Below are 11,940 nucleotides of genomic sequence, written 5' to 3' on the forward strand. Positions count from 1 at the left end.
CACTCTCTCTTCTCAGCTCTGTGCCCTCAAGCACCAGCCAGCAGCTCATGCTAGTTGGGCACAGCAGGGTCCGCGCCGGCCTGAATATGCAGCCAAGCGTTCCCCTGGCTCACTGCTGACACACAGCAAACTGACAACACGCACAGCCCAAAACACAAAACACACCAACTACTGCCGCCGTTGCCATACTCACACCAGCTTTCAGCTGCCGCTTCTCACGCACACACACACCGCACAGTGTGTCTGCATACATATGGATATGCATGTGGCTGCACACAAACCCCAGACAGGTTCAGATGATCAAAAAAATAAACACAAATATAATGCTTATATAACCACAAAATTACTATTAGGGATTGACAGCATGCAAAATGAATGTCAGCTTGTTTGTTTAACTAATACTACCAAGCATACAAGAGTGTCAGGGCTACTCCAAAGGTGAGATTTTTTTTAAAACGTGTGTGGGGGCTGTGTGTGAAAAACTACCCTTAAATCCTCCGATTTATCCATGTTAGCAGATTCGTTCAAAGGTGGAAACGGCTGTGTGAAATTTTAAATCACACATATCTAAATCCCAAATCAGCGTGACATTTTACAAGCAGGATTTTTTTCTTTTTTTTCAATAAGATCCATCTGGTTATGGTTGTTCAGTGACTGACGCAGAATTCATATCCATGGTAATATCTCAATAATAGCCTATTCATCTGCAGGAAACTAGAGCTTAGCTCCAACCAACATGAGGGGGGAAAAAATGCCTAATAAAAAGAGGGGAACGGCAGCAGCGGCAGGAACAGCAATAAGCAGCAAAATACACCTTAATGCTCTTAACCACATTAGAGCCACAAAAGATCACCAAAGACGTGCGTTAAATAAACAGAATTTAAAGTGATGCATTTATTTTACATCTTTATACTCCAAGTGGGGTGCAATTTTTTTTTTTTTTTTTTTTTGCTGCATGCTGATGATGCTCAGAGACGCGCACGGCGGCACACGTGCCCGGCAGCAGAGCTGTGAAGCTGTTTCACAGACACAGTCAGAAACGATTTACAGGGAGATGAGTGGCGCTCGAATGCCATGAAGGCAGTGAGCACGGCGTGCAGCTCCGGCTGTCTGGATGACACCAATGTGTCTGGAAGCTGACGGTCTGACACGGGTTTGCATGTCATACTGCACACACTCAACAGCCCCGGAGCAACACGGGGAGGTAAACAAAGGCTGCGCCGAGACCATGTATTCCACCAGTTCAATGTAAGCAATTTATTTTTTAATTCATCTTAAAAGCAACGGCACGGTTGGGGAGAACTTCAGCGTCCTCGGAGGCTGCGTTTGAAAAGTAAGCATGACAAACTAAGACAGAAGTATAAAATGAAGAGCCTGTCTGAAGCTTTGCAACGCTCCTTTCTGGTCACACTGATTTCCCAGGCCCCAGCGTCTCATGCCTGCTTCCTTTCTATACCGAGCTCTATACTTCCATGACAACACTTCACCTTTAACCTCGGGGTCCCGAGAGCACGACCCTAAACTCCCAGCACAAACCACACCAATCAGATTGCTCCACTCGCTGACAAAAACACCCAAAGGCCTTCACTCCTATGACAGTGTGTGACATCAGGTCAGATTCCTTTCACATAGCTACTGCTCTGGTCCTGCGTGTGGCTTTGTCAGCACAAAACACCCGCTGCAAAGACAAAAACTGGATTTTTTACAAAAGAAAACTCTGAGTTAAAGCAGCTGCACTGAAAATTTGACGTCTTTTCCCTCAAAAAAGGATAAAGGTCAACAACGGAATTTCACTTTTTTTTTTTTTTTTGCAGGTGTGTTCAGAGGAGCTGAATGAGGTGCATCTTGGGTAACTGAGGTTTTGTTCCAGGTATCTGTGTGTCCTGGGGGGGTGGAGGATGGGTGCCTGCAGCCGCCCCCTCCCCACACACCCTGAACTCCACCCAGCTGCCGTAGCGTGACCTTTCTCTCAGAGCAAAGAGGATATCTGGAGGGAGCAGGGGGCACATTTCTCAGGCGAGGGCACGGGGGTTATTTTGGTTTGAATTTCCTCTCTGTTCTCTGCCCTGCAACCTAAAGTCAAAAAAAAAAATTAACAAAAAAAAAAAAACTTGCCCAGACAAGCACTGCCCCCAGCATTTGTTACCCTCGCCTCACTCCAACAACACACACATTCCCATCCCCTCAAAACACACACCGACACACACCTCCCCCTCTGGCCACAAGAACAGCTTAGGAAACCAGACACAAATCAGAACATGGGAAGTGATTTAGTGCCTCCTACATAACTCACAAGCATGTCCAGAACCTGTCCAGCATGACATCCAAGTCTGTGACATATTGATCTACTTTGCTGTCTCTATTTTGTTACTCAGCTTTAAAAAAAAAAAAAAAATCAACCGCAAAAGCTTGAAAGAGATGCTTTTATTTTGAAGGTTTTTGGTTCCTCCAGTAAAAATGATTAGACAAACGTAGGAAGAAATCATTTTCAGCAATCAAGTCATTTTTCTTTTGGTTCTAAAATTAAAGGAGACATACGACCAGCTACAGAACGCCTAAATATGCTGGAGCAAATTCTTTCTTTCCACAAATGCGCATAGGTTTTACCCGTCCACCGGCCTCGTGAGCGAAACTACAGACGCTCTCTGAAAAACAACTTCTTTTTCTCTCTCCTCCTACCTTCTCCTGCACTCCATCAGTCTCTACTTCTGTCTCCCAGGAGAAACAGCTCCGGTGTCATAGCTCATTTGTCAGTTCCTCAATACAAATTAAACGGCGCCTGACGACTACCTGTATGGCAAATAACATAACTGCTGCTGGCAGGGTGACAACTTCCACACCTCTCCGAACCTGAACAGACACACACACACCTTTGAAATGCTGTACTTGTGTCACCAGCAGCACACAAACGTGAGACACCTCGCTGCAGCTGTGTCAAAGTGATGCACTTTTTGGTCTAGTTAGGACCGATGTGCTGGTCACTCAACTTGACAGTGGGCATTTGGAGGCATGCCACACACATGTGCAATCCAAAGTTGCAGCTCTCCTGATAAAATTCTGCTCCCTGCTCCGCCCTGCATGCGAAGAGAGTCTGCACCACATGCTGAGACAAGTTTTAGTCTACTTTATTCCTTCAGGAACAAAAAAAAAGTTAAAAGATCCTCCAATGCGCCTTTCCTCTGCAACAAACTTCCTCTGTTGCCAAGGAGCACATAAACGAACACAAACCCTGTCTTCGATTTCAAGCTGTTCCAGAAAGAAGAAGCAAGCAAGTCGGCCATATTTTTCAGTCGTGCACTATTTGCAAATCGAGTAAACACTCCTAAATATTAAGAGTTAAGAATTAAGAGTGTGCTCGACACAGGGAGACATGCGAGATGGGAGGCTGAAGCCGCGAGCCTGACACCGAGACTAAATAAATCAAACTTTACGTCTACAGCTGACAGATCCACACTATCGGGTTGCAGCTCCAACAATCCAGCCCTTTGTCACATCATGTACAATTCACACACAGGCACATCTGTGTGCTCCGTATCTGACTGTGCAAATCCTCATTTCTAATATTTTTAGCCTTCTTCAGAGACATTTTTTTAAATAGAAGGAAGTATCTGATAAAAGATTAGGGGTTTTATCTTCGATAAAGCTGTCAATAACAGTCAGCCTGTAGCAACTGCTGGTGGATGAGTTACAACTGCAGATAAACAATATAACCTGAGCTAATTGCTGCCCATTATCATGATCGTCATCATTACTTTGTGTGAAAGACTTGGATGTGTGTTGTTTCAGAAGTCAACATGAAACACCTTGTAATGACAGCCGAAGAACACAGACTGCCCCGAGCTGTTTTCACCACGTTCAAGCACGTGTCAATCACTTTTGGAAAAGAAGAACGGAAATTACTGGTGTGATTCGAGACATTGTTGTTGTTGTTGAAATGTCAAAGCCAGGTAAGTCTCACAGGATCCACTTCTGGAATATTGGAATATTAACAGCTCGATCTGAGCTGCTGCTGCTTTCTAGTAGCGAGTTCCTACTTTTAGAAAGCTGTCAAACTTCGAATAACGGAGATTTGATCTTTATTAAAGATGTTTCCCGACTGGTTAGCAAGTGCGAAGTGTAACTGGAGGTCAACTCTGGAGTTTAAAAACAAGCATGTGGCAAACGCTGCAAAAAGCACAAAATTACTGAATCACTTCCTTTGGCTGGTGGTTGCCTCTTATCACGCCTGTGCACGACTGAACGGTCAGCTTCTGCTCGTACAGATCAGAAAGGAAGAGGAAAAATATGTAGAAACTTCTTTTTTTAAGGGGGAAGAACAAAATTAACCGACACTCAAAAAGTGGGAAAAGTAATTCGCATTTAAAGGCAGCTCTGTGCAGCAACTGGTGAAAGAAATTGAGCAGCACAATAACAGAGAGAGGAGGCCAAATATGAGGTCCAAAGGGGAGATATTACTGCCACACGCATCACTGTAAACAGGCGCAGAGGGACCATAGAGAGCTGGTGACGGAGCACGCATCAGTTCCTGTTTCAACTTATACCAGACTGTCATCAGCACTGTTTAATATTCAGAGGAAATCTACTGAATAAACATACGAGTTCTTATTGATTCTTGAGTCCTGTATTTCTTAGCTAAGACAAGGAGGCCTATACAAAAAACAAAACACAAAAAAAGTACAATTATCTTATTTTGCTGACTTCTTACATGTAGATTTTTCTTACCACCTGTTTTTAGTCTGATATATATATATGTTGATATACCTTATTTTGTCAACACATTTCATGAAATAAGTCAATAGTAGCTTAATTTAATAATATGAAAACTAATTTTGACTTTTTGCATTTATTAAACATTGGTAACCCAAGTATCACACCTGGACAGGTAAATTAACAGAAAACATTTTAACAAAAAAAGAAAAAAAACACAATATCTTAATGAACACATTTTTTAAATATACATATAAGTGTTAACAGTTCATATCCCCTGATTAAAATGTTATTTTAACTTTCTACAAGAGGCAATAATAATTCCCTTGTCACTAAAATTACATAATTTAATTTTTTTCTTATTAGAATGATTTACCTCTGATGGAGGAATATTTCATTACGGCTAATGGGCTAAAGAACTGCCCTGATTAAATTGAAATTAGTGTCACTAGAATTCTCTGGCTTGTGACGGATTTTCGACTCAAGATTGAGGACTTGAAACTTAAGTGAGTGGTCCAAGCGGGCATTTTTTTTTTTTTTTTTTTATAGTTTAGTGGGGTGGGTGTTAGGAAACCACCCTGTATAGGGCAATGACTTATCCTAAATTATGATGTTATTTCGCTCCCCTCTGTGTAGCCTGAGCATCAGATTCAATCTGAAAATCCCCCTTCTCTCCCAAGTACACCTCCACCATTTTTTCATCTTTGCTGTCTGGAGCACTCAAATGAGAAACTGTCAGGAGCCGTGATTTGTGCTAACTAGCTATCGATTGCTTGAGAGCTGCATGCCCTGTGTCCATGCAGGGAGGGATGAGAGGAGAGGAGAGGAGAAGGAGAGGAGATGAAAGGAGAGAACTTTGGCCAGCAAAGGGCTGGTTTTAATTGTATTATGCTAAATGTGCAATTACCCCCCAAGGAACAACTGTACAATGATTGCAGATGCTAAACTAAAAACGTAAACTTTAAAGGCTTATAAAAGTATTGATTGTGATTTTTGGATTATCAGATTGAAATGATCAGGACTTGCAGCTGCAGCGATGGGAGACAGTGAGTGATGTGAGACGCACTGGCATTCCTGCTGCAGCCCGACACCCTCAGCTCCCGCGCTCATGGAGACAAAATGCCTGGACGCCCGGGTCCGCGCCGTGCGCGCCCCCGTCCCCGACCGCGCGCATGGCGCCGCTCTAAACAAAGAGACGCGGAAACGCAGATTTATACAGAAAGCAGCGGCGCTGCACGCGCGCAAATGCGCTTCTCCCGCGCGAACAGACGTAACCTGGGCCTGATTGAACGAGCATGCAGTGTCCGCGCGTGCGTGGATGGCAAAAATTTTACTCCAAATAATGTAAAATAAATACATTGCGTGTTAAAAATGAATACGTAAATCAAAACGATACAGAAAAAGTGAACAAAGAAAGTTCATCAAGTGAGGGGAATAAAACTGACGCAAAAAAATGAATAATATTTTTTAAAATTACTTACACTGAATAAGGTTATTTTATTTATTGCTTTAGGTTTTTCTTTTATTTGTAATATTAATCAATATATATTATTACTAGTAACAGCTCGTATTTGGACAGAAACATTGCGACAAAACTCGCCAAAGTGTACTTTTACGCAATGATGTTCATTGATTAAAAATACAAATGTTTGTAAAAAATAATATATTTTTGCCTTTAAATCAAATAATACTTGGTTATTTTTTAAATAAATTAACAAATAAAAAACACTGTCTTTAAACAAACACTAAACCAAAAAAATCCTAAAATTACGCAGACAATTAAGCATACTAAATTGCAATTTTAGACAATAAAAAGAAAAAGCAGACAGCAGTGATAATTATTGAGATCCTGTCCAGCATTAAAAAAACTCAATCGACTTTCACCTTACTATTCCATAGGAATGACAAAACAAACACGTAAGAAGGCAGGGAAACCCCGCTGCGTAAACGCATATCCGCACAAAGCTATTAATCTTCTCAGTGTAGTTGTTCACCCTGAAAACCGAGATAAAGAACCACAGGAAATGTTTACTTTTCTTCAGCTGTTCTTTAGAAGTGCCTGCAGCCCCAATGAAAAACTCTACAATGCTGTGTAAAAATGCTAGACCCTTTTTATTATTATTATTTTGTGTATATTCTTTTGGATTCAATAAGCTAAAATATTTTTTCGTAAATAAAATTACAAATGCTGCAGATTTTTTAAATAAATGTAAACAGATGAGTTTAGTGACTTTTGACTAAAAACTTTCTGCAATAAAATATCTATTTTCAGCTTCAAATATGGTGCTAAAACAAAAATAGTTGGAAGTAATACACTTTTAAGACTAACACATTTATAGAAACATTTAAAAATTAACATAAAAAAGGGGGACATGGATTTACCTTCTTTACAGTTGTTTTGGCTTTTATTTTTTTCCCAGGATGCCATGGCCTTGTCGTCTTCTGACCCGTCCATCATTGCCTTGTCGCTGGGCACGTACCAGGTGGCGTGCTGCTCTGCCATGAGGGTGTCAAGGTCAATAGTGCCCATTGAGCCCTTCCCAGCATCCGGGCTGCAGCTTGCCAGCTCGTTGTCTCCGTTCTGCGAGGGACAGTCGCCACTCTTCTTGCCATTCTTCATGGCCAGGGGCTGGTCTTCTGAGATGCTGAACTGCTGCCGCTGCAGCTGGATTTGGGCCTGCAGAATCTCCAGAGGGTGGATTTCTTCCTGGCCTGAGGTGCTGGATGGCGTGCGTACCTGCTCCACTCCAGGTGTGCCTGGATGGCTCACCCCACTGGCACCTGTGCTCACACCAGAATTCAGTCCGTAGCTTTCTGGTGTGGAGGTAGTATGATTATTGATGGCCATGCCGTGGGGTTTTTGTCCGTTTAACTGTCCGTGCTGGTCGCTCCTCTGCATCTTAGGCGAGCCACCGATCATGGGGCTGCGATTGGGCTTGCTGGTGGAGGCCCCTCCTGCATCCGAGCTGGATGACACCTCGTCCTCGTTGCCGTAGTGGGTGCTGACATCGTCAGGAAAGTCCACTCTGGGCGAACTACTATCAGACTTGGCAGCGACACTTTGAATGCCGCTGTCTAAAGACGACATGAGGTCAGCTTGGTCCCCCAAAATTAAGTCGCCCCCTTTCCCCCAAGAGGGGGACTGGAGGTGTTTCTCATGGGGTGTGCCCCCACCCCTCTCCCCAAGGCCAGCTGAGGGGGTCTGCTGGCCTGGACTCACAACAGGGTTTCCGTTATCAGAGGAAAAAAAAATTCCAGGGCTGACATGTCCGCTGTCTCTTTTTCTCCTCCCTCTCCCTCTCCCATTCCCTGTTGTTGTCTTACCCTCACTGCACGGGGTAGCGTCCATGTTGTAGTTTGGGGAGAGGGCACTGGCTTCCCCCTGCACCGTCTGACTTTGACTTGCAGGCTTAGAGTTGCTATTCCCGGTGCCAGGCATCTGGCTGTTCTGGGAAGTGCTGCTTTGAAAATATTCTGGACCAGCACTGCCCGTCCCATTCGACGTGTTGCTATTAATGTCCTGTTCTGTCTGACTTAGTTTTCTCTTGCCCTCGTTTTGGTTCTTCTTGTTGAATGTTACGTTTAGATTGGGAGCCCCTAAACTGGCGATCATGTTCTGGCAGGCCGTGGACAGCGCTGCGAGGCAGCTCTGACCAAAAACACTGTCCTTAGTGCTGGTTTTGGTGAAGTTCCCGAGGGACAGAGCTCCGAGCTTACTAACAGATGACCGCTGGCCTGAGGGGAACTCAGACGGAGGGGGGTAGCTCCCTGGTGAGGTGTTCACCCCCTGAGGAGCACTATGTGCTGGCCCCTGTCGGTTAGCCCCCCCATAGGAAAATGTTGGCTGTGCTCCCATAGGAGCTGCAGGAAAGTCAGCCGGCCTCCTCTCTGCTGGTGCGTTCGGATGTCCTGCTCCTGGAGACTGCATCTGGGAGAGGTTGCCCATGTTCCCACTGAACTGGGAGTGCATGCCAGGGGAGTGCAGGTTCTGTACATGTCCGTCTCCTGCTATTCTCATGGGCTCCTGCATCCCGATGCCTGGCCTGAACATCATCCCAGCCCCGTTCTGCTGCAGTCCTAAGTCGTGAGGCCCTGACTCATTACCTGCTCCACCCATGCGCCGTGACATCATTTCTCCTGGTGGGTGGGACCCCTGAAACCAGGAGTTCTCCTGAGTTACATGAGGATTTTGTCCATCGATGTTGGGCATCCTGCCACTGTTCTCCCTCTCAAAGTTGGGCTGAGGCATGCTCCCAACCGGGGCCCCATGAGCCAGAGGGCCAGGAGGGACCTCGCCATGATGACCCAACTGCTGCAGACTGGGCTGCCTCATCCTCTGCTGCTGGTTGCGTGACGCCATCTGTTTTATCATCATGGCTGCGTTCTGACGCTGCTGCAGAGACTGTGGCTCGGGTCCCGGGTGCTGCAGGGGACCCGGAGCGAAACCTTCGTTCACGGGTGGGGTGAACTCTCCAGGAAGGCCTGGATATGCAGACGGAGAGAGGTGGTTTTCCATGGAGTTGCACCAGCCTTCACCGCTATGTGTGTTTGGGAAATCAAATCGGGGCCGCTTCGCCATGTTAATGTAAGGAGAGTCAAAGTGTTGCAGCCTCTGATTCGGGGGCTGTTGGGAGGGAGGAGGAGCAGGCTGTTGCATATTAAACATTGGGTCCCCATAGGGGTGCAAACCTCTATTTTCCAGTCTGTGAATGGGATATTCAAATTGGTTATGTTGGCCAGGCATCATGACCCCTCCATCTAGAATGTTAGAGTTAGTGGGGCCGGGTTCAGTCTGGGGGGGTCGGGGGAGGCCAGGGGGGCACGAGTTCTGTCTGGCTATCAAGCCAGCGTGTTGTTGCTGCTGCATGAGGGGATGTCTTGTGTTGACCCCCGGCTCCATTCCCACAGGCACTTTCCGGCCGTTTCCGAAACGTTCAAAGAACACCCCGTGCTGAGGCTGCTGGGGCGGCGGCGGAGGCTGGTGTCCCTTAGATATGCCCTGCATGCCTGGTGTCCGTGGCATGCCCGGATTTCCTGGAAAACTTCCACTGGGAACAGGCCTACCCGGCCCAAAATGCGGTAACTGAGATTCTGACTCTGATGGAGAGAACACAGGTACATCAAAATGTCCAGACGCAGGCTCACTTGGGAAGTTGTACTCTAATCCCTCCACGGCTCCCTGGTTTGGGATGCGCCGATGCTCCAAACCGTGTGGCTCGGATGAGGTGGATGAGGATGAAGGAAGACCATGGAAGGATGCAGCTCTGTTGGGTGATTGGTCCAAGGGGAGGCAGGGTGCGGGGACGGCGGCGTTGCCACTGGGAGGCCCGTGATGTTGAAAGTCAGGAAGGTTACCCGGCCTCTGCTGCTGCGTCTGCGGCTGGGGGAAGCCATCCCCTGCCGGCCCTTCAGCGTGAGGATCAAATCCTTCTCCAAAGCCCTGCTGTGGTCCCATGCCATTGTTGTTGTAGCCCATTAGCCTGCCACCATGCAGGCAGGATGACCCTGGCTCAGGGCCTCCAAAACTTCCACTGAAGTGAGGGTGATGTTGGTGGGGGTGAGGTGGATGGCCGTGTGGATGTCCTTGATGAGGTTGCTGGTTGTTAAAAAATCCATGCATCGGTCCTTGCTGCTGCTGCTGCTGCTGGAGCCCGCCGCCTGCGTGCATGTCTGGGTGTCCCCGTGGGTGAAACCCTCCATAGGGTTCTCCGTTCATGTTCATGTTGAGCCCCAGCATTTGCGGTTCACTCATAGGGCCCATGCCTGGCTCCACGGCTCCGGGAGGGCCTCCAGCATGAAAGCCTGGGCTTTTATAATGGGAGCCCATGTTCATCCTTTGTTGGTTTATGTTTCTCTCTGACTGGCCAGGGTTTCTGCTATTAATTTGAGAACCAAACTGCTCCAGCCCAAACATACTCCTCTGCAATCAATCCCACATGACGGCGAGTTTGCCAGACAGTTTTTTTTTTTTTTTGTCTGTCCCCAAAAGCAAAACAAGAAAAAACTGATACACAACAGGCTATTGAAATGTTTGTATCACACTGATAATAAAACACTTAGTAAAGTTTAACTGTCAACACTTTCATTAAAGTGAATAAATCTTTTTTTTTCTTAAGTTCTCCAAGGACGCGGAGCAGACAGGGGACAGACCGTGTCCAAATACGCACGCAGGCTGCGCGCCTGCTCCTGCATGAATGCGTACAAGCCACTACAATCCTTTTTTTCTTTTCTTTTTTTACATTTGATCAGACAAAAAATGAAGCACTGTTGCGTAAAATCTCACACTCCTGAGCATTTTCTCTGTGCGCACTTCTACAGCGCAAGCACACAAAACTGCCACTAAACAAACTAACAGGAGGGCGCAAAGGCTGGATGAGATCAAACACAGGACAACGCTTTTTGTTTTCTCATGAATTCATTATTTTATCTTGATAAATGTCCAAAGTTCGTTTTCTTTTTTAATTATTATTATTTTCTGTTATGGTCCCATGCTGGAAACTGCAGGAAAATGGAACGTGGAGCCGTGGAGCGAGATCTGCTTCTGTGGGTTTGCGCGTAAAAATCAGTCTTAGAAGACACGCTGCCCACTTTTGTCCTTGAAAAAGTCAGTAAAAAATAAAATGTAAAAAATAAAAATGTCCGTTGGGCTTACAACCAAAAGTCCAGAGTGCTCACAAGTCCACAAACTGGGCGCTCCAACCCGGTGCCGGAGAATCCGAGCGTGCGTTTTTTTTTTGGAGACCCGAGCCCGGAGCAGCGTGGCGCGCACTACCCGCACTCCACGTACAGCGTGCCGCCTGGAAGCATCCTCCTGTGCACTGAAGCTCCGCGCCTTACGTCCTCTCGGTGCGTCCCGTCATGTGTCCGTCTGCTCTGTGGTGAGGTGTGAGCGCGCCCCGGGGAACGATCCGCAGACGCACTCCGCTCTGCCGCTCGCTCGGCGCTGTGTGAGATCAACGCGTCTGGAGGAGCCAGCAACAAGTTTTGCATTTCTGCTGCCACTTCCATGCGAGAGGTCCCAGCCAATCACAGAGACCACAGCCAGCTCCGGGGGCGGGCCGAGCGCTGTTAAGGTGGTCCACCGAGTCAATGAACTCATAAACTCTTACGTGTAAATCGGATCTTAGAAATGGCTTTCACTTAAAAAAGTGTTGCTGTTTGGAACCGAGGACAGGATTGGAATTGGATGTTTGTTTTTAACCAGCTGTGAAATGCGACTTTTCTGTCCCAACA

At 46.4% G+C, this 11,940-nt stretch overlaps 1 protein-coding gene across 1 annotated transcript in view; it reads right to left on the reverse strand.

The window, feature by feature from the left end:
* Positions 1-11,934, reverse strand: part of mn1b (meningioma 1b) — a 15,668-nt gene extending 3,734 nt beyond the window's left edge. The window contains exon 1 of the mRNA XM_024275421.2: positions 7,090-11,934. Coding sequence (XP_024131189.1) covers positions 7,090-10,621 — 3,532 coding nt within the window. The 5' untranslated portion in view covers positions 10,622-11,934. The remainder of the gene's footprint in view (positions 1-7,089) is intronic.
* Between the last annotated feature and the right edge of the window lie 6 nt (positions 11,935-11,940).

Source organism: Oryzias melastigma, linkage group LG9, assembly GCF_002922805.2.
Source record: "Oryzias melastigma strain HK-1 linkage group LG9, ASM292280v2, whole genome shotgun sequence".
Lineage (NCBI taxonomy): Eukaryota > Metazoa > Chordata > Actinopteri > Beloniformes > Adrianichthyidae > Oryzias > Oryzias melastigma.